Source organism: Chanodichthys erythropterus, chromosome 4 (assembly GCF_024489055.1).
Source record: "Chanodichthys erythropterus isolate Z2021 chromosome 4, ASM2448905v1, whole genome shotgun sequence".
Lineage (NCBI taxonomy): Eukaryota > Metazoa > Chordata > Actinopteri > Cypriniformes > Xenocyprididae > Chanodichthys > Chanodichthys erythropterus.
The window spans coordinates 3,121,463-3,149,066 of NC_090224.1; the positions used below are offsets into that span (position 1 = coordinate 3,121,463).

The 27,604-nt window shown below is 35.8% G+C and overlaps 1 protein-coding gene across 2 annotated transcripts in view; it reads left to right on the forward strand.

Annotated features, from left to right (window-relative positions):
* Positions 1 to 11,364: 11,364 nt before the first annotated feature.
* Positions 11,365 to 27,604, forward strand: part of kdr (kinase insert domain receptor (a type III receptor tyrosine kinase)) — a 31,186-nt gene continuing 14,946 nt past the window's right edge. For both annotated transcript variants that reach the window (XM_067383667.1, XM_067383668.1), the window contains exons 1-14: positions 11,365 to 11,661; positions 14,051 to 14,147; positions 14,353 to 14,567; positions 15,075 to 15,196; positions 16,271 to 16,439; positions 16,704 to 16,840; positions 19,252 to 19,444; positions 19,639 to 19,756; positions 19,870 to 20,033; positions 20,181 to 20,337; positions 24,197 to 24,308; positions 24,882 to 24,990; positions 25,107 to 25,445; positions 27,419 to 27,565. In XM_067383667.1, coding sequence (XP_067239768.1) covers positions 11,598 to 11,661; positions 14,051 to 14,147; positions 14,353 to 14,567; positions 15,075 to 15,196; positions 16,271 to 16,439; positions 16,704 to 16,840; positions 19,252 to 19,444; positions 19,639 to 19,756; positions 19,870 to 20,033; positions 20,181 to 20,337; positions 24,197 to 24,308; positions 24,882 to 24,990; positions 25,107 to 25,445; positions 27,419 to 27,565 — 2,143 coding nt within the window. In that variant the 5' untranslated portion in view covers positions 11,365 to 11,597. The remainder of the gene's footprint in view (positions 11,662 to 14,050; positions 14,148 to 14,352; positions 14,568 to 15,074; positions 15,197 to 16,270; positions 16,440 to 16,703; positions 16,841 to 19,251; positions 19,445 to 19,638; positions 19,757 to 19,869; positions 20,034 to 20,180; positions 20,338 to 24,196; positions 24,309 to 24,881; positions 24,991 to 25,106; positions 25,446 to 27,418; positions 27,566 to 27,604) is intronic.

The following is a 27,604-nucleotide window of genomic DNA, read 5'->3' on the forward strand; positions in this document are numbered from 1 at the left end:
CAAACTCGGTCCTGTCCAGCAGAGTTTAGCTTCATTTTGTCTTTGCCACACCTGCCTGGAAGTTTCTTGTATGACTAGTAAGACCTTAGTGCTATGTCTGAAATTATACCCTTAAATAGTGCACTATTTGAGGGAGCAGCCATTTTTAGTGGTGTCCGAAACCTTAGTGGACATTATCGAGTGCACTCTAGGGCTGTCAAACGATTAATCACAATTAATCGCATACAAAATAAAAGTTTGAGTTTGCCTAATATATGTGTGAGTACTGTGTGTAATTATTATGTATATATAAATACAAACACATTCATGTATATATTTGAAAAATATTTACAAGTATATGTATTTATTTATATTTTTATATAATTTATGTTATATATAAATAAAAATATTTTGTTCATAAATAAGATATTTCTCTTAACTATATACATTGATTTGTTTGTATTTATTTATACATAATAATTACACACAGTACTCACACATATATTATAATAGGCAAACTCAAACTTTTATTTTGTATGCGATTAATCGCGATTGTTTGACAGCCGTAGTGCACTCATTCAATCCCACAATGCACCGCAACAACAAGTGTACTTGTTGAACTGATGTACGCTAAATGGTTAGAGAATACCCATAATGCACTGTAAGAGTCACACGCCAAATAAATTCCTGTGTCTCGCCAGAAAATCCATCCATCCATTCATTCATTTTACAATATACATAATATAATACAGGTATAAATTCATTTTTAATTGATTTATTAAATTGTTAATCTAAGGTTTATACATAATTTCTATGACAGAGTTCAAGATAAATCCTTCATCTTAATACTGGAGCTGCCAGTTAGCTAAATTTCAAATCATTATTAAATTATTAAAATGATTGTTTAATTGGGGTTGGTGCTAAACTCTGCAGTGGCCCTTCATGAGCAGGATTGGACACCCTGCATACTTTCAGTAACACTTTAGTTTAGGGTCCAGTTCTCACTATTAACTAGATGCTTATTAGCATGCATATTACTGGGATATTGGCTGTTTATTAGTTCTTATAAAGCACATATTAATACCTTATTCTGCATGACCATATTCTACATCCCTTTATACCCAATACCTTAACTTAATAAATACCTTACTATTAATAAGCAGTAATTAGGAGTTTATTGAGGCAGAAGTCATAGTTAATAGTTAATAGTGAGAATTGGACCCTAATCTAAAGTGTGATCGTGCTTTCTTCTAATTTGATTGTTGACATATAAGTAAGAGTATTAGTTTTTGCCGCCATTCAATTGCTTGTCGCCTAAAGAAAATGTGCACCACAGTTTACCACACTCTCCTAGAACACAGAACACACAAAACACAGGGAAATCCATGACAGCCATGTTGAACGTGGACGATCTCTGGTTTTGATCTGATTTCATGTTCTATGACAAATTGCATCCTGTATTGATTCAACACACACAGATAGCCTATAACCCTAACCCCAGCATGCACAAGCACTATCTCAAAAAAGGATGCCGCTAATGTTTACATGGTCACATGAGCCATGTACTTCAAACCCAGGAGTGCTAAACCGCTTTGTCTTAATCTACTGAACCGCATTTAAATGACATTTCAGAATGCCAATTTCTCCAAAAACCCGGAATAAGCTGTTAATGAGCACATAAATGTGGTAGGTATAAAAATGCATTTAAATGAGTGCTAATATGGTTAGATTGTGTAAATCATAATGCTCTCTCACTCTTTATTGTCTTGTTCTGGTTGGGTGGATAGGTTCATTTTCCATTGCTTTCCCTGTGTTTTCTTTTCCAGTATCCAGAGATGATGACAGAGCAGGAACTGGCACACCTTGGCCAGACCCATTGGGATGTGGTAGGCAATAGAGTATTCAATTACTGTATCATGGTTAAAAATACACCCAGAGAGAGAGAAAGAAGAACGTCTGTATTTTAACTTAAACATAGACATAGTCAGATCAGAATCTGAAACTTAAAATGAGATTTAGGATGTATTTGAAACTGAAGTGTGTATTTCTGCACCTTTTGTTTCACCAAGTGAAACTGATTTGATTGTTTCAAACTGGTTTGCAAAAGACTTCACTATCTTTCATTGGTTGGAAAAACAAATAGTTCCCCCCAAACACTAAATTTTAAATAGAGCTCAAATAAACAATATTTGCACTTTTAAGACAAATCAACTTAAAGGATTAGTCCACATTTAAATAACATTTTCCTAATAATTTACTCACCCCCTGACCCCCATATCATTGAAAAGAAATTAAGTTTTTGATGAAAACATACAGCAGCATTGAAACTGTAATTTTGACCTCCAACCGTTTTAAGGCCATTGAAGTCCACTATAAGAATAACCCTGGTATGTTTTCCTCAAAAACCTTAAAAGGTTAGTTCACCCAAAAATGAACACAAATTAAGAACACAAATTAAGATATTTTAGTTCAAATCCAATGGCTCCGTGATGCCTTCATAGGGAGTAATGTCACCTCCTCTGTCAAGATCTATAAAGGTACTAAAAACACATCTAAATCAGTTCATGTGAGTGCGGTCCGTGTACGTTTTGATAGTTTGTTTTCCAAATTGAAATGAAATACGCAGAAACGAGAAAACGGTCGTTTCCCGTTTTTTCGTTTGTTAAAAAAAACGGGAAACCGAGATTTTGACTCGATTTTCGTTTTTTCGGGTCACGGATAGAAAACAGAAACACGACTTCAAAACTCGTTTTCCACATGTGGGCGGTCATTACACGCCCCTTTCAGCCGATTGGATAATTAAATCTGAGCCATTGACGTCATCTTCAGTTCGTTCAACAAAATAACAGTCCTCTGCCGCTATATCAGTAGATGTCATAAATCGGCTTTCTTCTGTGCAACCTAACGCGTGTTTCACAGAAATATTTCTTTCAGAAATGTTAATCAGCACACAGACTGTTATAATACTGTTTGCAGTTTAATATGCATAGTGAAACTGCACTACCCACACAGAGGAGCGGATGAAAAGCACAGATTAAAAAACAAAACAAAAAACAAACAAACAAACAAAAAAAACTACAGTTTTTATTTTATTCTATTTTGAATAAATAGAATAAATCACAATAAATAAGTAGTGTAAGCAATTTCGAAAAACGAACAATAGCTCATCTCTCTTTATTTATTTATTTTATATAGGCTAGCCTAACATTGCCTGCTGAATATAGGCTAATGTTAATAACCCTTTGGTTAAAAGATTGAGGGAATATGTAAAGATCAAACATTAAAGATCAAAATTACAGCTACATAGGCTAGCTATTTTAGCTATGACAAAAATAATATATAAATGTCAGGAAACACGACTCCAGGCTGCATGCCAATATCTATGGATTAGGTTTATTTGACAAGTTGTAAGGAACACTTTCGAGTCCAACCTTTAGTGTAATTCGCGTTTTCGCAGTTTCCTCTATTAAATCCAGTCATGCAGCAGGTTCTTTTGCCACTCAGTCCAGCTGAGGGAGCGCGCTTTCGGCGGGAAAGTGATGTCGATGCATACCCTCTATAATTTTATGACACAAAATTTTGAAATGTAAATGTAAAAATGTAAATGTAATCAAACACATTTTAATTCAGATTCTGTGTATATATATATATATATATATATATATATATATATATATATATATATATATATATATATATATAAAACGGAAAACAAAAACAACGGAAAAAAAAAAAACAGCTGGCTGAACCCTAGACGCTGTTCCAACGTCTATGATAAATGTTAAGCCAAAACGAATTAATTTAAAGCTGAACTGAAACAGAAACCGGCGTTATAACTACTCTCTAATTTGACACAAATCCAAATGTTTCAATATTCACGATTTGGAGGCTAAACTATATTTATTATTTAAACGCTTTTATTGTAGCCTACACAGACTAGCCTACTTAAAATGAGCAGTATAACTTTTTATATATTTGGTTGAATGTATGTTATTTTGACAGTTAACAGGCTGTGATGTCAAGTTACTAAAACTGATGTTGTGCGCGTGAGGCGCCGACGCGTTCACTTGAAATTTCTTATAAAAGCGGAAACAACTTAAAATACTCAGACATTTATGGTCAAATGTATGTAACACCATTCGAATCTGTGAAGGGTTAAATAGGCCTATTATTTTGTACGCTCACAATAAATTCAAAACATTGCTCGTAAAATAAACAAAGAAATGTTCTGCCGTCTCGGTTTCTTTTCTGTGAACTTCTCAAAAATGAACCGACACATATTGTCACATTTTTTCCCCTTTCATTTTGGTAATGTTAATTACTTAAGTGAAATCAATTTCGCGCACAGACATAGGCTATTTATTCCTTTTATATAATTGAATCCTTTGTTCTCCGTTCACAGAAGCGCTGCAGGTGCGTGATGATGATGAATTCTCATGTTCTGTTGTTTATTCTGCTATTTGTTCATGTAGGCTAAAAGTAAACCCCTGGGATTTGTTTAATGATTCACAGACATTTATCAAATTTCGTTTAATTCTAATTTAATCTTGTCGCTTAATGAAACGATGATCGCACCAGTTGAAAGTCAGGGGGAAAAACAGAAATTATATTGACATGGCAACAATAATTTTTCAATAAGTTCAATAAGTTTTTCAAAACATCCAGAACTGCATACAGTAAAATTTCCCGCTGTTTAAGCCACGAATATTTACAAAATAAAATAATTACAAAGATGATAAAAGATAATAAAATAATTACATAGATAATAAAAGTTCTATGTTTAATATACGAGAGTTTTTGTTTTGCTGTTGTCCACTAAAGCAACTGACGCAGAATCGCCAATAGCCGTTAAATAGAAATTGAAAGTAAAATGTTCAGGGCCATTTATAGCTAATTCATTCAAAAACGAAGGAAAGACAGAAAAAGTGAGGATAGCAAGTAAACCGTGATATATGATAATGTTCACTGTGTTCATAAAAGTGTTTAATTTAAGAGATAAAATCAGCATGGCCATTTATAAGCTAAGGAAAACTAAAAAGCCCCCCCATGGTGATACCGTTATTAGGTGTTGCCACCTAATAACCTATTATAATCTGCCACCTATTTTCTAATATGACTGCATAGTCTACTGCAAGGAATGCATCTGCTAAATGATTGAATTTAAATGTATAAAATATAAACACAACATTAAAATAAGAAAAAAAAAAAAAAAAAAAAATGAGTGCAGTAGCCACTGATCTATAATAGAGAATAGTCTGTCAATATGTATAGCCTATTGATCGGTCGTAGTAGCCCAAAGGATGTCATTCGCTTGGTAACAGATGTAGAGGAATTTACATTTTAAAAACACAATGCCAGCTTAAAAACAGACTTAATTAAATTTACTGTAGTTTTTTTTAAACTGCTTTTATCTGTGCAAATATTTTTCTGTGAAGTACGCGTTAGGTTGCACAGAAGAAAGCCGATTTATGACATCTACTGATATAGCGGCAGAGGACTGTTATTTTGTTGAATGAACTGAAGATGATGTCACTGGCTCAGATTTGATTGACCAATCGGCTGAAAGGGGCGTGTAATGACCGCCCACATGTGGAAAACGAGTTTTGAAGTCGTGTTTCCGTTTTCTATCCGTGACCCGAAAAAACGAAAATCGAGTCAAAATCTCGTTTTACCCTTTTTTTTTAACAAACGAAAAAACAGGAAACGACCGTTTTCTCGTTTCTGGGTATTTCATTTCAAATTGGAAAACAAACTATCAAAACGTACACGGACCGAGTGCAGTTTAATATTAATAAAGCGACGAGAATATTTTTGGTGCGCCAAAAAAAAAAACGAAATAACGACTTATTTAGTGATGGCGGATTTCAAAATACTGCTTCAGCAAGCATCGGAGCCGGAGCACAGTGAATCTGTGTATCGAATCTGCAGTTCGGAGCGCCAAAGTCACGTGATTTCAGCCGTTTGGCGGGGTTTGAACCGCGATCCGATTCATGATTCGATACACTGATTCATAACGCTTCGATGCTTCCTGAAGCAGTGTTTCGAAATCGGAACGGCATGAGGGTGAGTAATAAATGACAGAATTTTCATTTTTGGGCGAACTAACCCTTTAATTTATTTTTGACCAAAGAAAGAAAGACATGAACATCTTGGATGACATGGGGGTGAGTATCAGGAAAATTTGATTTAAAAGTTTTAGCCATTAGAAAAATCTTAATATCAAAGAACTAAATTTAGTTTGTTTAGAGCTAACCTAGCTTAGATTTATAACCCATCATATGCTCACCTGCATCTTTCTTAAAATATTACATGAACTTATGGTAATAAATTATACATTTTACTCCATCTGTTTTATTATACACCATTCATTATTTTTTTCATGATTTGCTCTTTCCTATATGGAACAAACCAACACAAAGAGTTCCCTTTGAGGGCTTTTCCAATCCTGCTGTTAGCACAAGTCCAAAAAATAGGAAGTGCTTTCTTTTTCCTGATCCCCTGCTCAGAGGGGAAGTGTTTTAGGTGCTTCGACTCCCAGCAGAAATGACCAGGACAGGAAACATGTGGTGGTTGGAGACTCAAACTCTAACCCTTTCAATCAAATCCCCAAATGAACAACCATAACCCATAGTGCATCAGTTCACAGTCCCTGCAACAACAACCGAAAAGAGACGAAATGAGCATGCCGAAGTGTAAAGTTGCTGGTTTTAAAGTATAAAACAGATATAGGATCAGAAATTGTTCTGATCTTCACAGAGAAGGTTACTTTTAATACAAGTTAAGTGGTTTATGGAATCTTTTAGATGTAAGTCTACTCTATACCCACAATCAAATTACTCAAGAAATCCTTATTACTGTATCTTTCTTACAAGACTTACCATAAACTTGCTGTCACTTGCACAGGTACATTTTTAGACCAATTTCTGGACACCCATTGCTGCCTATCTTTCTACTATATTATTAAGCACACTCTTAAAAATAAAGGTTCTTTATGGGCATCTCTTGTTCTATGAATAACCTTTAACATCCATGGAACCTTTTCAATGCACAAAAGGTTTTTTATAATGGAAAAAGGTTGTTCAGATTATTGAAGTGTTCTTCGCAATAAGAATATATATTTTTTAAAAGAACTAATTACTGAAAGGTTCTTTGGGAAACACAAAATAACCCTTCTATGGCATTGCTGCGAAACCACTTTTTAGAACCTTTATTTTAAAGAGTGTCTTCATAATTAAGCCTCCTATTACATATGCACAACTTTTCACTGATCCATACAGTCATGCAACAATGACAACAGGGAAATGTAAGGTTGCCATAACTGTAAATGTTTACAAGTACCACTGTTCTCCAGAAATATTGTGAGCACTGTAAACAACCAACAGTTGACCCAAGACTTGAGTTTGACCGTCACTTACACAATACTTGGCCTTAGTGCATTGTTTGCCTGGAGATGTCCTGTGTCATACGGCTTGCTGTTACACAACAAAAGGTAACCCCCCCCCTTCCAGTTTTATCCTTTGGATCCACCCATATCCCACTGGCAGCTTCTCTGGGACATTCTATCTCAGAAACAAAAACAAGGGAGGTTACCACTGTTCCGCCAGCCTCCTTACCTCCAGAGAGGGGGAAAAGAAATACTGTTAATGATTGTTGTCCTGTTACACTTTACAGTAAAGGAAACATGGCCACACAGATTGTTTACAGACAATGGAATGGTCAGAGTGTCTTCCTCTGCAAAATTAATCGGCTAGTAGTTTACACATAAGCCAAAATGTAGTATTTCGCACACTCAAAAAAATTGTAATGAATCTTTTGCATTTTTGTATTCATTTATTTATTTCTGTGCTTCTATACACATAGAATACTATCATAGAAATTTCCAGAAAAAAAATCTGACCTGAAGTGGTCTCCCATTACCCCTAGATTGGCCTTGCCCAATCTTTAAAACCTTGAATAATTTGTGTTTTTGGTTAAAGAATGTGGACTTAGTATGACATATTAATTATGAAAGACAAATATTTATGTTTTAGCTCTATCCACCTGAGACACATAGAAAAAAAAGTTTTGTAAATGTAAATTTTTTATATACATCATTACATTATTAATGAGTTAAAGAAAAAATTTTTTTTGCAATATTTAATGATATGTCATACAGTGCTCTCCACAAATATTGGCACCCTTAGTAAATATGAGCAAAGGTGGCTGTGAAAATAAATCTGCATTGTTTATCCTTTTGATCTTTCATTCAAAAAATTTACAAAATTCCAACCTTTCATCAAAGTAAAATAATTGAAAGTGGGGGGAAACTCACATTATGAAATAAATGTTTTTCTCCAATACATGGCCACAATTATTGGCACCCCTAGAAATTCTTATGAGTAAAATATCTCTGAAGTATATTCCCATTCACATTTACATTTTTAGCACACCAGGGTGACTAGGAATATGAAATTGTGCAGCTATGACTTCCTGTTCCACATGAGTACAAATATGTGTAAACACAAAGGCCAAATTCCCTAATCTTTCATCACAATGAGAAAAACCAAAGAAAATAGTTCTGATGTGCAGCAAAAGATTGTTGAGCTTCACAAAATAGAAAATGGCTATAAGAAATAAGCTAACGCATTGAAAATCCCCATTTCCACCATCAGGGAAATAATTAAGAAGTTTCAATCAACTAAAGATGTTACAAATCTGCCTGGAAGAGGACGTGTGTCTATCATCCTAATGCTAAGTTTGAGTGGCCAAAGACTCTTCAAGGATCACAGCTGAAGAATTGCAGAAATTAGTTGAGCTTTGGGGTCAAACAGCACCTATATCACCAAAAGTTGTTCAGGAGGGTTTCAAGAAAAATCCTCCTCGCTCATTCAAAAACAAACTCCAGCATATTCAGTTGTCAGACAAGACTGAAACTTCAAAACAGACCTGGTTCTATGGTCAGATGAAAATATGATGAAAAGCTTTTTGGCAGCAAACCCACCAGATGGGTTTGGTGCACATATGGATAAAAAGTACCCCATTCGAACAGTTAACACTGCTGGATCTTTATTGTTGTTGGCCTATTTTTCTGCTGGAGGTCCTGGACATCTTGTTCAGATACATGGCTTCATGGATTCTATCAAATACTAACAGATAAAAATCAAAACCTGCCAGCATCTGCTAGAAATCTTATAATGGGCAGTGGTTGGATCTTCTGTCAGGACAATGATCCAAAACAAACATCAAAATCAACACAAAAATGTGTAATTGAGCACAAAATAAACCTTCTGCCATGGCCATCCCAGTTCCCTGACTGGAACCCTAGAGAAAATGAGTGGAGTGAACTGTAGAGAAGCACCAACATGGAGCTGGGAATCTGTATCTGGAGAGATTCTGTATGAAGGAATGATTTCTGATATCTTGTCAGGTATTCTCAAAACTCATCAGGCATTATAGAAGAAGACTCAGAGCTGTTATGTTGGGAAAAGGACATTGCAATAATTGGGTGCCAATAATTGTGGCCAACGTAAACTAGAGAAAAACATTCATAATGAGTTTCCCCCCATTTTCATTGTTGTTTTACTTAAATGAAGGTTAGAATTTTGTGATTTTTATTTTTTTGAAAGACCAAAAGGATTAACAATGCAGATTTATTTTCACAGCCACCTTTGCTCATATATTTACCAAGGGTGCCAATATTAGTGGAGGGCACTATGTAGAGGACACCAGGTCTCAGTTAATAAGAAAATGAATGTAAATGTTCAAGGAAAGCTCAAGGAAACTTCCACCTGAACCAAACTACGCACAAAGATTTGTACAAAGATTCTCAACTATGGCAGGAAAGATATTAAAGAATGATTTGAGATATAGGCCAACTATTTTAATTAACACAATACATTCAAACATGTATCTATTCATTGTCTCTAATTTGCATATTAATGTGTTCTTTGGGCAACATAATGAAAAAAGTAGCTATAATAATAAGAGTAATAACTTGGCAACATTTTCATAATATCACTTATATCATAGAAATATTTATATATCATTTCTTTGCTATTCACTTATGTCTCCCTAAAACGCAAATCCAAAAATCATTTCATTATTTTTGAGTACAGCTTCAGATTTTAGCATCATAGTATCACCAACATTAAAATTGATCAAATGAATAAAAAAGTATTTCCATATTCACTTTTAAAGGGTTTGTTCACCCAAAAATGAACATTCTGTCATTTATTACTTACCCTCATGTTGTTCCACACCCGTAAGACTTTCGTTAATCTTCAGAACACAAATTAAGATATTTTAGTTGAAATCCGATGGCTCCGTGAGGCCTTCATAGGGAGCAATGTCACTCACTTCCTCTGTCAAGATAAAGGTACTAAAAACTATTTAAATCAGTTCATGTGAGTACAGTGGCTCAATATTAATATTATAAAGCGACGAGAATACTTTTGGTGAGGCAAAAAAACAAAATAATGACTTATTTAGTGATGACCGATTTCAAAACAATGCTTCAGAAAGCATCGGAGCATTGTGAATCTGTGTCGAATCTGCAGTTCGGAGCGCCAAAGTCACGTGATTTCAGCAGTTTGGCGGTTTGACTCGCGATCCGATTCATAATTCAATACACTGATTCATTTATGCTCCGAATCTTTCTGAAGCAGTGTTTTGAAATCGGTCATCACTAAATAAGTCGTTATTTTGTTTTTTTGCCGCACCAAAAGTATTCTCGTCGCTTTATAATATTAATATTGAACCACTATACTCACATGAACTGATTTAAATATGTTTTTAGTACCTTTATGGATTTTGACAGAGGAAGTGACATTGCTCCCTATGGAGGCCTCACGGAGCCATCGGATTTCAACTAAAATATCTTAATTTGTGTTCCAAAGATTAATGAAGGTCTTAAGGGTGTGAAACGACACGATGGTGAGTAATAAATGACAGAATTTTCATTTTTGGGTGAACTAACCCTTTAATGCCTTTTAAAGAATACACTTTATTCTCCATTAAAAAAAAAAAAAATTAAAAAATCCAATACAAACACTTTTAAGACTCCTCCATCCAACTTTCTTTGTATTGTCAAGGATTAAGCCTTAATTTAGGTGTTAGAACCCACAACCCACCATAATTCTCACCCTGTATTAAAGGCAGTTTGTTTAGTGGACATTTTGCGTGTCTTCACTTCTTGATTGAGTTAGGACTCTATCGTAACTGATCTCTGATAAAGTGATTTAGTCTCTTCCGTTAAGTCCTGAATGTCTATGTTCTTCGGACCTTCGGCCTCTGGAGTCTATAGACATTAAATGAAGGGTAATATGTTTGATGTTTGATAAGTAAGTGTGCTGTGCTGCGCCCCTCCCTCGTCTTCCTCCCTATCAGCGCACTTCAGTCACGCGCCCATCCAGCGCACGAATCCATCAGTGAGCGCGCAACAGGTCTCTATCAGGGAAAAACTCAGAACAACACAAGGATTTATGTTCTTTAAATAGTCTGTTCTTTATCCGTTTCTTCAGGGTTAAGGATTTTTTAAAAATTATCTTAAAGTGCACAACTGTGTCGTATAATCGTGATGAGGAGTTAAGGAGTCTGAATTTTGGTTTCATGTCGGGACGGTCCAACGTTACTGTCGGGCGATGGCAAAGACATCTTATGTGCTTTTTCTCGTCGACATCCTCTTTACCATCAACTTGGTTATAGGTATGACACGAACATCTAATTAAATATAAGCTACAAATGCTCACATTATCATTATCTTTCTCATCACTACAGTCAACTCACTGTTAATTGATAATTGTTCGCATTATTACCGTTGCTGAGTTTCAGCTCGTCATAGGCTACGCATTAAGAAATCTCGGATTAAAATGCTAAAGTGTACACCTGTTATTGATTTGAAACAGCTGTAGCTATGATTTTTTCTCACTTTCATGTTATTGTATCTGTAGTTGGCTAAATAGTATATATTTTAAGAATAGTAAATGCTTCTATATGCCTACATTAGCCTATAAAGCGATTTATATTTTTTATTTATTTTAAAAATCGGTCATTATAGGCTTTTTTTTTTTTTTCACTATTCAAAAAAATATTTACTTCAGATACAATAAATTGAATAAACGTTCCCAGAATTCCATGCACAAATTATAACATTTGTTTAGATTATACTTATGAGTTACAGTTATTGTTTTATGTTGCATTTATGTTATTTAGCTATAGCATTATTTTAGTGTTGCGTTTTTCTAATGGTGTTTTGTGTTTGTGTGGGTAACATTGTGCTCTGTCTTAATGTTACTTTTGGTTACAGTTGTAATCAGTTTAGATAAGATATGTCATTTTGTGGTTTTACATAATTTAATCAATATTATTATCAGCATTTTATAGTATCAAAAGCTAGAGCCAGAGCTTAAATTTATATATGCCTATCGGATTTAGGAGCTAACATTTATATATGTAATAAAAAAATAAATGTACAATAGAGACTAAGAGTTGTTTCAGTATAACATTTAAAAATTGTATATAAGATGGGATCTAAATAAAACTTTTTAGTATATTTTAGTATAGGGAACACATATAAACTATTAACTATAACTTTCCCCTCAATAAACTCTTAATTTATGGCTTATTAATAGTTAGTAAGCTAGTTTTTAAGTTTAGGTATTGGGCAGGATTAAGGATATAATGTCATATAGAATAAGGTATTAATATGTGCTTAGTAAGTACTAATAATTCTACAATATAATAAGTACAATATTCTAGTAATATGCAAGTTAAAAGACCCTAAAATAAAGTGTTACCAAAAATTCCTATTCTTTCTTGCCCTTATCTTGTAATTCCTTCAGTTCACTCTTATTCATCAGATACAATCAAGCCCTCACCACCATTGTTTTCAGTGTCTGGCCATTTAAATGTTAAAACAAACAGTTGAATAAGCTAGTCTCCATGGAGTGCATGTGTTTTATCATTATTGTGTGTGCCTATAAGATTCGAGTGTGTGAGTTCCCAGTTAGTTCCTCTGGAGCAGGAATCCCACCTCAGGCTTTGGAGCACAGGGCCATTTAGCCCGGCCCTGGCCCATCTGCCCAGGCTTCCTGTTTTGATACATCCAGGCCTCGGTGCTGCACTTGCAGCTCCAGTGGAAAAATATCCCAGGGACCCACACATCACATTGCTCTTTGCCACAATGCTGTGCCATTCTGTGCTGTTGTCTACATTCCTTACATCCAATGTAACTCCAGGCCAGGCAATGGACAGGCATTCATGGTCCTCGCCACTCTTGTGCTGTCCCGAACTCCCGATTGACTCTGTGAATCCGTGCTTGTGCACAGAGAGAAGCACTGGTTTGACTGTTAGTTTGAGCTGAGCAGCACAATTTTTTGATTGCACCTTTTTAAGACATAAATCATCGTGGTTTGTTGATAATGAAGCTGTAGATTTAACCTGATGGTTGAGCTAAAGCTGTCAAAATGGCTCACTTTGTGTGTGTTATAAGTGGACTTACATAAAGATAAAAAGAGAAAAGGGAGCTGCTTTCAGATGAAGATGGAGATAAAGTTGAGTTTGTGAATAAACTAAATTATTCTGGGATTAATATTAACCATGTTGAAAGTACTATAGGGAGATCCTAGGAAAGGTGCATGTTGTACCTCTTAAAGTTTATTTAGTCTTGATGTTAATGTGATATATTACAGCCGTATTCTCTGTGGTTTATTGCTCTGAGAATGGTGGTCCTACTGTCCAGTGTTTAGTTTTAATGTGAAATATTGTTATATGTTGTCCTAGATTCAAATTTACATTGGATGTTTTGTGTCTTTCTTGGTTTAAGTTGGTTTAATTCAATTCAATAAGATAAACATCAGAGATCTGGTAACATTTGTTTCTTTTTATGGCATAATATTCATATATTTTTCATAAAAAACAACAACAACAACAAAAGTAAGTTATTTGCATCAGTAATAAATGTCCCATCTGAGATTTAGGCCAGTGTAAGACTATATGAATATCATATCCACTAAAGTCCTTTTTTTCAAGTATTCATGTGAATATCAGCAGCTTGTTCTTTAACAAAGCATTCTGGGTTTATTTTCTCTTGTAGCGATAGAGCTAAGATTTGTTCCGGATCCTCCAACCTTAAACATCACTGAGAAAACTCTCAAAATCAATGCTTCAAGTACACTGGAGATCACGTGCAGGTATGCTTTGCTTGTGTAGAAGAGCAGATCTGTCTTCAAATAAAATTAACTTTCATTTTCATCCTGATACTACAGCACATTTTTTCTCACAAGCTGGGAAAAGGGTGCTGCTTTTGTTAACTATTTGATTTTTGATGGTAAAAACAGAATGTCTTTTTTGTCAGATTACATTGCTAACACTAGTCTTTTTTTACCTGTTACACAGGGGGCGGCAGATCCTGGAGTGGTCTACACCTCACAACCGAACCCGTTCTGAAACCCGGCTCACCACATCAGACTGTAGTGGTGATGGACTATTCTGTAGCACTTTAACACTCTCCAAAGCAGTAGCTAATGAGACGGGAGAGTACCGCTGCTTCTATAAAAGCCTGCCTATAGAGGATGGGAAGACCTCTATAGCTGTGTATGTCTTCATACAAGGTACGATTTTCATGTGTAATCTTGTTGGACAAGAAAAAGAAAAGCACATTTTTCATAGTGTTTAACTCTCTCTCCCACTGTCTTCAAGAGAAAGTGGGAGAGAGAGTGGGAATATTACAAAAATGTGTTTGCCGCATACTTTCTTTGTTGTCTTTCAGGATAACCTTCTGACTTCTTCATTCTTCATAACCTCTTTATTCTGGTGGCACCACCACATTTGACTTCCCTTTTCACCATTATAGCTGTAAACTGTTTGTCCAGACAGACAAAATATAGGAATTGGTTTATTTTAAGTTGTTTGTTTTTAAGTGTAAGTGTGCTTTTAATAATCAGGTTTCATAACTGTTTGTAAGTAGTGTTATATCTCTTATGCTATCTCTTATGTGTGCATTTAGTAGAGATAGGTCAAATTATACTAGATTATGGCAACTCCATCATTTCTGCATGTGCTTTGTAAATATCTAGTTGTTGGTTAAATATAAATATCAGACATATCTACGTTTTTAGATTATCGTACGCCATTTATCCGAATGGCTCAAGATTATGATGTGGTGTTCATTCGGGAGGGAGAACAGGTGGTCATTCCCTGTCTGGTATCTGTGGAGGATCTAAATGTCACTCTGTACACAGTGAGTATTTCAACACACACATATTCCCCTACCCTATACTGAAAAAAGTGTACATCTACAAATGTTACCTTCTATTTCCAAGGAGCTATTTCTATTTGAGCTAACTCTAAATAATATATTTTTTAGATGTTATCTTGTGTACATCCTTTTGTGAATTCAGCATAATCCAAATCATACAACACTATTGCTCACAATTTTGGGTTCTGGTAAGATTCTGTAAGTTTTTAAAAGAAGTCTCCCATGCTTACCATGGAGACTTCATTTATTTGATACAGTTAAAACAGGAATATTGTGAAATAAAAATACAATTTAAATAAACTGTTTTCTATTTTAATATACTTTAAAAAGTAATTTATTCCTGTGATGTCAAAGCCGAGTTTTCAGCATTATTACTTCAGTCTTCAGTGTCACATGATCCTTCAGAAATCATTCCGATATGCTGATTTGCTGCTCAAGAAACATTTATTATCAATGTTGAAAACAGTTTTATTTTTGTGTAGATATGATACACAGATACACAGATTTTTTTCATTCTTTGATGAATAGAAAGTTTAAAAGAACAGCATTTATTTGAAATAGAATTTTTTGCAACAGTGTAAAATGTTTGCATCTTTACTGAATAAAAGTAAAACTTTATAAAATAAAATAAAAACTTTAAAGGTATAGTTCACCCAAAAATGAAAATTCTGTCATCATTTACTCACACTCAAGTTGTTGTGTAAATTTCTTTGTTCTGTTGTACACAAAGGAAGATATTTAGAAGAATGTTTGTATTTTTGTCCTACTATGGTAGACAATGGGGGGGGGGGGGGGGGGGGATTTACACAGGTTAGGAACAACATGAGGATATAATTTTCATTTTTTGGGTGAACTATCCCTTTAACTGACCCCAAATTTTTGAACAGTAGTGAAAATTGTGAAAATAGCTTTTTATGGGAAGTTTTTGGTTTTCTCTTCAAAATGAATTGAATGTTTAGGACATGGACATTGTTTTAAGTTTACTCATCCCTGTGTTGTGTGATTCACTGCTGTTGATATGATTTGAACAATATTTCTGGTGTCTGCCTTCTACAGAAGTATCCAGTAAAAGAACTGGCCACTGATGGGAAAGAAGTCAACTGGGATAGCAAGAGGGGTTTCATCCTGCCTAGTCATGTGGTCAGCTATGCTGGCGTGGTTTACTGCCAAACCATTATTCGAAACGAGACCTATCAGTCATCACCATACATTGTGGCTGTTGTAGGTAAGCAAAAAAAAAGTATTAATTTTATTTGGGCAGGTAAATGTTGCATGAAGTACATGTATTGTGCATCTGACTTATCATTTATTTCAGTTTTGCAAGCATGTCAGAAACTGATAAAACTTTTGCTTTTGAGGAGGCGAGATTGCATGTTTCAGAATCATTTGTTGAGACTGTAGAACAGTCTGGTGTGAGATCAGCTGCCCTGGTCTCAAGAGAACAATGCTCCACCCGGCACGTCCCTTACACCACTTCCCTCTTCCGCAGGATACAAGATCCATGACCTCACCCTGAGTCCAGCTCATGAGAGGCTGATGGTAGGGGAGAGGCTAATGTTCAACTGCACCGCTCACACCGAGCTCAATGTGGGAATCGACTTTCAGTGGACCTTCCCACATGAGAAGGTCAGTGACTTAGAGAAATGTTCAATACCAGTTAACCTCAATCGGCAGTATTTGTGACACAATCTTGATTACCAAAGAAAAGAACTAGACCAGCCCCTGTTTTTTTTTTTTCTTCTTCTTGTCTCCTTCCTGTTCCTCTACATAAAATCGCAATGTCCGGCGATGAAAAACAGCCAGAAACAGTCAAAACAAAAGCTGTCTGCTATGTCTTTATTTGATAGCAGGTGTGTGACAAACATTTAGGGTCAGTATCAAAAATACTGTAAAATTAGTAATATTATGAAATATTATTACAATTTAAAATACTTGTTTTCTGTTTTAATATATTTTAAAATGTCATTTATTTCTGTGATGGCAAAGCTGAATCTTAAGCTGTCATTACTCCAGTCTATAGTGCCACATGATACTTTAGATACTTTGCTTAATATTTTTGTGGAAAATGCTATACTTTCTAAAGGATTTTTTGATAAATAGAAAGTTCAGAAGAACAACTTTTATTTGAAATAGAAATGGAAAACATTTCTAATTTCAGTTTCTTTCTATTATTTCTGTGGTAATTGACATTATACAACACAACTGACTTGTACTGACTTGAAAACATCCTTTAAAGGTGCCATCAGATGTTTTTTTACAAGATGTAATATAAATCTAAGGTGTCCCCTGAATGTGTCTGTAAAGTTTCAGCTCAAAATACCCCATAGATTTTTTTTAATTGCCTATTTTGGGGCATAATTAGAAATGTGCCGATTCAGGTTGCGGTCCCTTTAAATCGCGCGTTCTCCGCACTCAGAGCTCGCGCTTGCCTTAAACAGTGCATAAACAAAGTTTACACAGCTAATATAACCCTCAAAATGGATCTTTACAAAGTGTTCGTCATGCATGCTGTATGCATGCGTCAGATTATGTGAGTATTGTATACTGTTATATTGTTTACATTTGCTACACTGTTGGAGAGATTTATAAAGATGAAGTTGTGTTTATGAATTATACAGACTGCAAGTGTTTAATAATGAAAATAACGACGGCTCTTGTCTCCGTGAATACAGTAAGAAACGATGGTAACTTTAACCACATTTAACAGTACATTAACAACATGCTAACAAAACATTTAGAAAGACAGTTTACAAATATCACTAAAAATATCATGTAATCATGGATCATGTCAGTTATTATTGCTCCATCTGCCATTTTTCGCTGTCCTTGCTTGCTTACCTAGTCTGATGATTCAGCTGTGCACAGATCCAGACGTTAATACTGGCTGCCCTTGTCTAATGCCTTGGTCATGGGCTGGCATATGCAAATATTGGGGCATATGTTATGTTGAGATTCGCCTGTTCTTTGGAGGTCTTTTAAACAAATGAGATTTATATAAGAAGGAGGAAACAATGGAGTTTGAGACTCACTGTATGTCATTTCCATGTACAGAACTCTTGTTATTTGACTATGCCAAGATAAATTCAATTTTTAATTCTAGGGCACCTTTAAAATGGATCATCACATCAGTCAATCTTCTGTGTGACTATCGATATCTGGTTACTTAGTTATACTGGCATTTATGTTTTACTTAAAGTGAAATGAATTAAAATTAATGAACTTTTGTTCATTTTCGGAACACAAAGGAAGATATTTTTTGATGAAATCTGAGAGCTTTCTGTCCTTCCATTGACAGCCTATGCAAGTGACACTTTGATGCTTCAAAGATTTCATAAAAAGATCATATAATCCATATGAATTGAGTGGTTTATTCCAAATTTTCTGAAGAGACTTGTTTACTTTATATGATGAACAGATTAAATTTAGGCTTTATTCACATATAAACATTCATCAGCTCAGTTGTGGTAAATGGAAGCTCAAGCATGTTTGCTTGATGTGTACAAGAAACAATGAGGTTTATTCTCGTGTGTTACGCAGCTTGTTTGAGCTTCCTGAAGAGGTTTGTTCTCATGTGTCAAGCAGTTTCAGTTGAGCTTCTGTTTATGTTCGCTGATCAAATTATATATGGGAATAAAAGCCTTAATTAAATCTGTTCATCATATAAAGCGAGCATTTCTCTTCAGAATATTTGGATTAATCCACTCAATTCATATGGATTCTCTTTATGAACATTTTGAAGCGTCAAAGTGGTATTTCTGCAGCAGTCTATGGAGGAACAGAAAGCTCTCAGATTTCATCAAAAGGGTCGTAATTTGTGTTCTGAAGATGAACGAAAGTCTTAAGGTTTTGGAACGAGTAATTAATAACAAAATTTTTATTTTTGGGAGAACTAACCCTTTAAGAAACTTGAAGCAAAAGCTCAATTCAAATCAGTCCATTCCAGACCAGTTCAGCTAATTTTGTTATTAATTTGATTTCATAAATAACATCTTGCTGTTCTCTGGTGGATTTTAAACCATCTCTCTCACCTCCTGCAGAAAAGTGTCAACGGCTCAATGCAAAGGTCACGCTATGAGACCAGGTCCTACAAGAAGAAGCTGTGGAACTCCTTAGAACTGTCCAATACCCTCATTGTAAAAAATGTGACCATAAATGACACAGGAGAGTATATCTGCACAGCCTCTAGTGGTCAGATGCACAAGATTGCCCGAGCATACCTCACCATCTATGGTATGTGCTTTAAGGAATAACCATAACTTAGCAACGAAATAGAGCATTATATATAATTTAAAACATTAGTGATGTCAGCACACCAAGGGCAGCATAAATATATGGTAGCATAAAGACCATATGTTTTACAATGCAAATAATACAAAAATACAATGTTTTACTAGCATTTGCTAACATATCTATTGATATTTCAGAGAAACCATTTATAGCGATCAATGATCAGTTGACGCAGACTGTGGAGGCAAATGCTGGCCAGGTAGAGGCAAAAATCCTTGTTAAATATGATGCTTATCCAGAGCCTTCTGTCAAGTGGTAAGTGGTTAATGGAGTGGTTAATAGAGTGTCATTATATAAAATAGATTAGAACTGTCTTTGCAAGTCCGACTGAACCTGCATTAAATTTTCTTTCGCTCTTGTCAATCCAGGTATAAGAATAAAGTACTGATAGAAAGGAAGGATTACAAGATGAAGCCTAACAGAGGATCTCTCACTATATATGGTGTTACAGAGGAGGATGCTGCGAATTATACTGTTGTCATGACAAATAAGGAGGAGCAGCAGAACAGAACATTTCAACTATTGGTTCATGGTAGTGAATCTCTTCTCTTCTCTTCTCTTCTCTTCTCTTCTCTTCTCTTCTCTTCTCTTCTCTTCTCTTCTCTTCTCTTCTCTTCTCTTCTCTTCTCTTCTCTTCTCTTCTCTTCTCTTCTGTATTAACGTGTGTTTATATGTACAGTTCACCCTAAGATCTTGCAGAAGGAAATGCTGTCGGATCCTGAAGTTCATATGTACGGCAGTAGCCCAACACTCAGATGCACTGCTAGAGGAGGATCCAGCCCTGTCACAATAAAATGGCAGTGGATGCCCAGAGAGGACTGCCCAGGCAGATTTCTGTAAGTCGTATGCCACATGATTTGATACTGTCATCTTGTTTGGTTTCAAATATAACCTGTTTAATACAGCTAAGAATTTAGATGGTCAAAAAAGGTTTTGCAAGATAATGTCAGATAAATAGGCTTCATCTAATTTAACTGGTTTTATTCAAGTCAATATATTTATTAATATAACTCAATTAACAGAAATTAATTAGGTTAGTCAAATGTAAATGTAAAGTATGTAAAAAAAAAAAAAAAGAAGATGCCTAAGATTTCAATTGCAAGTCATCAGTTTTTACATGTTATACACACATGCATACATACATGTCATTTAAAAATACATAATGTATTTTTTTTGTTATTTGCCTACATAATTTTGCTTCAGTTCTCTTTTATTGCATTGTATTATATTATAAAAGAAATATTGTAGGAAAATTGTACATACACCAATTAGACATAACATTATGAGCACTGACAGGTGAAGTGAATAACACATTTTATCCTCAAAGTTGATGTGATAGAAGCAGGAAAAATGGGCAAGCGTAAGGATTTGAGCGAGTTTGACAAGAGCCAAATTGTGATGGCTAACTGACTGGGTCAGAGCATCTCCAAAACTGCAGCTCTTTTGGGGTGTTCCCGGTCTGCAGTGGTCAGTATCTATCAAAAGTGGTCCAAGGAAGGAACAGTAGTGAACCGGCGACAGGGTCATGGGCGGCCAAGGCTCATTGTTGCACGTGGGGTGCGAAGGTTGGCCTGTGTGGTCCAATCCAACAGATGAGGTTCTGTAGCTCAAATTACTCTAGAAGTTAATGCTGATTCTGATAGAAAGGTGTCAGAATACACAGTGCATTGCAGTTTGTTGTGTATGGGGCTGAATAGCTGCAGACCAGTCAGGGTGCCCATGCTGACCCCTGTTCACCATCAGAACTGGACCATGGAGCAATGGAAGAAGTTTGCTTGGTTTGATGAATCACGTTTTCTTTTCGGGTGCGTGTGCGTCATTTACCTGGGGAACACATGGCACCAGGATGCACTATGGGAAGAAGGCAAGCCGGAGGAGGTAGTGTGATGCTTTGGGCAATGTTCTGCTGGGAAACCTTGGGTCCTGCCATCCATGTGGATGTTACTTTGACACGTACCACCTAAGCATTGTTGCAGACCATGTACACCCTTTCATGGAAACGGTATTACCTGGTGGCTGTGGCCTCTTTCAGCAGGATAATGCACCCTGCCACAAAGCAAAAATGGTTCAGGAATGGTTTTAGGAGTACAACAATCAAAATTCCCCAGATCTCAATCTCAATCCAATCAAACATCCATGGGATGTGCTGAACAAACAAGTCCGATCCATGGAGGCCCCACTTCACAACAACCACAGCACACCTTCAGAGGTCTAGTGGAGTCCATGCCTCGATGGGTCAGGGTTGGTTTATCAGCAAAAGTGGAACCAACACAATATTAGAAAGGTGGTCATAATGTTATGCCTGATCGGTGTATGTGTCAATATACCCAAACATATGTAAAGTATGTTTCTTGTTGTCTCTTTTCTATGCTTTCCTGCATTTTCACATCTACTCTGCATCTATATTACTGTAAATATCTTTTCTCTTGTATGATAAATTGTTTGTGAAATTCCTTATTTGTACATTCCTTGATGAAATGTAATGCAAATGCTGAAATGAAATTTCCTCATGGCCCCAAAAAACAGCTTGATAGGACGCAGCAGAAATCAAACAAATTGGCATTTACCAACCTATCATGCAGAAAGAATACTAAAAATTAAATATTTCTTCCTGTATTTGTATGGGAAGTCATTTACTGTTTTGTTTAGGTTGATGAAAATATCGTTAGTCATTGTTTTTGCTGGAAAATATGCACTGAATAAGAATGTTTGCAGGTCCTGGTTTGCTCAGTGCTTTGGCATATTTGTGTGCTCTGTTCATTCCAATAGAAGACGAATGAGAACTGTGCTAGCATATTTGTTTCTGCTGTTCAAGTGTGTCCCGCAGTGCAATTCATTAGCATTTTGTGCTCTAATTGGGCATTCATCCTGAAACGACTGTTGTGATTGGGCCAAAAAGTATGACTGCTTGGGTTAGCGAGGACCAAGAAATCAGCTACTTTGTTTTTTGTTGACTTGTGACTTTGATTGGCAGCCTGCATTCACAGAACATCACTTCCAAAGATTTTGTGATCATGCAATGAGTGTTCAGGGCCAGGCATTACGTGAATCGTTATCTTCAGATTGCACCCTCACCTACTTCCGTAGTCCTCATCACAGCTTCCTGTTGTTCTAAAAGCAGATGCATTCAAAACTTGTGTCCTTGATCAGACATGAAAATAACACAATGTCTGTCACTGTATCCTACTAAAAAGAGTTCAGCCTCGTCCTCACCTTTCATTACAGCTTTTGTGTGACCTATTTTTGTGTTTGTCTGTTTCCCCCTCTTTTTTTTTCCTTTTTCCTCTTTCTCTCATCTTCAATGACTGACCTACATGAGGTGCTGATGTTTAACCTAAGTATAAACTCGATGTCTGTTTATTGACATTTATGATAATTCCCATTGCTCATAAATATGTGTGGCAGAAGTGAAATTACTGTAGATCTGAGAACTGAGTTATGGGATGGGCTAAATTTAGACTGCTAATAATAGATGCATTGTTGTTTAGGATTCAATTCCGTTTTTCCTGTTCCTGCTGGAGATATGTAGATGTTTATTTTTGTGTGTGTTTTCTCTTTTGAGATATGGATGGTCAGTTGTAAAATGTTATAATAAAAATGCTTGTTTTTTCATAATGATTATTTATTTATTTGCTTAAAGGGTTAGTTCACCCAAATTAATTACTCACCCTCACCCTTGTCACTGCAAACCCATAAGACCTTCGGTCATCTTCGGAACACAAATTGGGATAATTTTATTGAAATCCGTGAGTTATCTATAGACTGCAACATAACCACCACTTTCAAGGCCCAGAAAGGTATTAAAGACATTGTTAAAATAGTTCACGTGACTACAGTGGTTCAACCTTAATGTTATGAAGCGATGAGAATACTTTTTGTGTGAAAAAAACAAACAAAAAAAACGACTTTATTCAACCATTTCTTTTCTTCCCTGTCAGTCTCCTGCGGTGTTGTCGACATAGTAAACACAGTGCAGTGCTTCCGAGTTCTACATCAGAACTCCGGCTCAGTATTGGCCAATGCTGTTCTCTTGTGCAGCACGACGCATGCATGTGATGCTGACGCAGGAGACGGCCAATAATGAGCCAGCAACCTGACAAAAAGTATTCTCATTGCTTCATAAAATTAAGGTTGAACCACTGTATTTTAACAATGTTTTTAGTACCTTTCTGGGCATTGAAAGTGGTGGTTGTGTTGCAGTCTATCAGAGAATTTCATCAAAAATATCTTAATTTGTGTTCCGAAGATGAACGGGATGAAGGTCTTACGGGTTTGGTGCAACATAGGGATGAGTAATTAATGACCTTTAACATTTTTGTGGATCCCTTAATGAATAAAAGTTAACAGAAAGACTAGCATCAATTTGAAATTTGATGCTTTTTTTTGTAACATAAATGTCTTTATCACTTTTGATCAATTTAATGCATCCTTGCTGAATAAAAATACATTTCTTAAAAAAAAAAAATCTTAGTGATCCCAAACTTGAATGGTAGTATTTACATTTATGCATTTAAGAGACAATTTTATCTAAAGTGACTTACATCAGAGGACCATAAGCTACTGCTACTACTAATAATAATAATAACAATAGTAGATTATTATTATTATTATTATTGTGACAAAAATTACTTCTTATATTTCTTAATTAATTAATTTATTTATTTATTTTGACTGTGTAAAAACTCTTACTCACAGACCAAAGTCAGACCAGAGTGTGGTGAAGTGTGACAAGTGGAGGGAGATATCAAACAACACAGGGAAGAATCCCATCATCAGCCCCACATCTGTCATTGAAAGCTCTCTTAAGGTAAACATTGATACCAGTTCTGTGCTGTGTTTAGCACAGCATTTAAACATGCAAAAAATAAGCATAAAATATACAGTTGGGTATATGTTTGATACTGGGATTCAAAATCTAATTGAAACCTAGTAATAAACCTGAAACAAATTAGGATTAGGTTAAGTAAATAAGAAATATTTAAGACTCATGCACTATTTCTAGGTCACTAATCAAACAAGTAAATGTTTTCTGCTTTGTACAGACAGTCAGATGTACTTGCTTCAATTGAAGCTCAAGAGGCTCTTTTGATAATCTCAAATCATGCTGGAAAACATGATCATCAGGTTTTACACAAACTTGTTGAGTTCATGCAGTTCGAGTGCAGCTGTCATTAAAGCAAAAAACAACCAAATATGAAGACATTAAAAAAAAAAAATTCAAATTAATTTTTCAATTTGTAATGAAAATGCAAAAGTGGTCTGAGACCTTTGGACCCCACTGAATTAATGGTTATTCCTTGTGAATCTGATTATAATGATATTTTTAAAAACATCCACTGCCTTTGATGCTGTTTTGATGTACTCTTGTGTCCTCCCATAGACCATCAGCACACTGAAGATCCAGAAAGCAGTTGATCATGCCCTCTACAGATGCCTTGCCTCCAATAAGATTGGAGAAGAAGAGCGAGTCATTGTGTTTCGAGTAAATCGTAAGTGGTTCCAAACCAGAGACAATTTCCACTGTACATCCCAATCTAATCTATTGCAATCGAATTTTAAGAAGTGCTCAAATCTAAACTTTTTGTTATTTTTGTCTTCCTCACAGGTTACCTTAACCTAAGCATCCTCCCCTCCAGGAACCCCATTGAGGGAGAGGATGTGGTAATGCGCTGTGTAGCCGATCGACTGCAGTACTCTAACTTACGTTGGTATCGGGTAACAAACGTAACCAAACCTGATGCCCCTCAAGAGGCCTGTGATAACCTCACCCTGTCACCTTTACACCAGCCCAATATCACCATATCAGGCCTGCAGGGCAGCAATGCAACACTGGACCTGCCCATATCCAATGCCACTTTGATGGACCAAGGCATGTACGCTTGCCAAGTGGAAAATGTGGACACCAATGAGAGAACCTGCTTACTTCACAACCTCAGGCTCAGAGGTTAGTCCATAGCTTTACATAGAGTTCAAGAAGCGTGTTTGAAAATTATTATTTGTGTCATTTAATTAGTTTGATGATGCTAGTGGTGTAGAAAACACACACTTAGAGGGATAGCTCATCATTAAAATGATCCCGTGATTTACTCACCCTCAAGCCATCCTAGGTGTATATGACCCCCCCCCCCCCCCCCAAAAAAAAAAACATTTGCATCCATTCATCATAAAAATAATCCATACGGTTCCAGTGGGTTAAAGGTGCCCTAGAATTAAATTGAATTTACCTTGGCATAGTTAAATAACAAGAGTTCAGTACATGGAAATGACATACAGTGAGTCTCAAACACCATTGTTTCCTCCTTCTTATATAAATCTAATTTCTTTAAAATACCTCAGAAGGACAGGCGAATCTCAACATACTGTTACGTAACAGTCGGGATCATTAATATGTACGCCACCAATATTTGCATAAGCCAGCCCATGTTCAATGCATTAGACAAGGGAAAAACGTCTGGATGTGCACAGCTGAATCATCAGACTAGGTAAGCAAGCAAGGACAATAGCGAAAAATGGCAGATGGAGCAATAATAACTGACATAATCCATGATATCATGATATTTTTAGTGATATTTGTAAATTTTCTTTCTAAATGTTTCGTTAGCATGTTGTTAATGTACTGTTAAATGTGATTAAAGTTACCATCGTTTCTTACTGTATTCACGGAGACAAGAGCCGTCGCTATTTTAATTTTTAAACACTTGCAGTCTGTATAATTCATAAACACAACTTCATTCTTTATAAATCTCTCCAACAGTGTGTAATGTTAGCTTTAGCCACGGAGCACAGCCTCAAACTCATTCAGAATCAAATGTAAACATCCAAATAAATACTAGGAATCGATACATGCATGCAGCATGAATAACGAACCCTTTGTAAAGATCCATTTTGAGGGTTATATTAGCTGTGTGAACTTTGTTTAAATGCTGTTTAAGGCAGTCGCGAGCTCGTGGGTGGGGGAGCGCCAGATTTAAAGGGGCCGCGCGCTAAATCAGTGCATATGTAATTATGGCGGAAAATAGGCAGTTAAAAAAATGAATTAAAAAAAATCTATGGGGTATTTTGAGCTGAAACTTCACAGACACATTCAGGGGACACCTTAGATTTATATTACATCTTGTTAAAACTAGTTCTAGGGCACCTTTAATAAAGGCCTTCTGAAGTTATTTGTTTTTGTAAGAAAAATATCCATATTTAAAACTTTATTAACTATAATAACTAGCTTCTGGCAGATGGCCGTACGCATCGATTTGCGGCGGAAGAGTAACTTCTGACCCGACACATGATGTAATGACGAATGCAAAAGCGCAGAGGACAGAGCAAAACAAAACACTGGTCATGAATTATAAATCTAAAATGACAAATTTTAAAGAGAAATGTCAGAGGATTTCAATATAAGAGTAGGGGAGCCCTATTTATTTAAACCATGAGAGGTGTCTAAGCTCCTACATCTTGCATCATACATTGCGCCAGGGGTTGCAGGGGTATGCGTGTGGTCGTCTAGTGGAAGCTAGTTATTTTAGTTTATAAAATTTTATATATATATATATTTTTCTTATAAAAACCTGTCGAAGGCCTTCACTAATCCCTTGGAGCCGTATGGATTATATTTATGATGGATAGATGCATTTTTTGGGGCTTCAGAATGTGGCCCCCCATTCACTACCATTAAAGCTTGTAAGAGCCAGGATATTTTTAAATATATCTCTGATTGTGACCTTCTGAAAGAAGCTAGTCATATACAGCTATGATGGCTTGAGGGTGAGTAAATCATGGGATAATTTTCATTTTTGGGTGAACTATCCCTTTAATGGACTATATGTATTTCCGGCCTGCTTCAGTTTGATTGTTGTTCAGATGGGATATATTGCAGAAATCATGTGCATGCTTGAATGTACATTGGTTTATATCTTTCCGCAGCTCTTGAGATGTCAAGAATTGTGACCAATCTGACTAACCAAAGAGTGAATGCGAGTGACTCTACCACACTAGTGTGTGAGGTGACTGGCACACCAACCCCTACTGTAGTTTGGACTAAAGACAACCAGACCGTCATGGAGGGATCAGGTGCGCAAAATAAAACATCTATAAGTACAAAAAAATTAT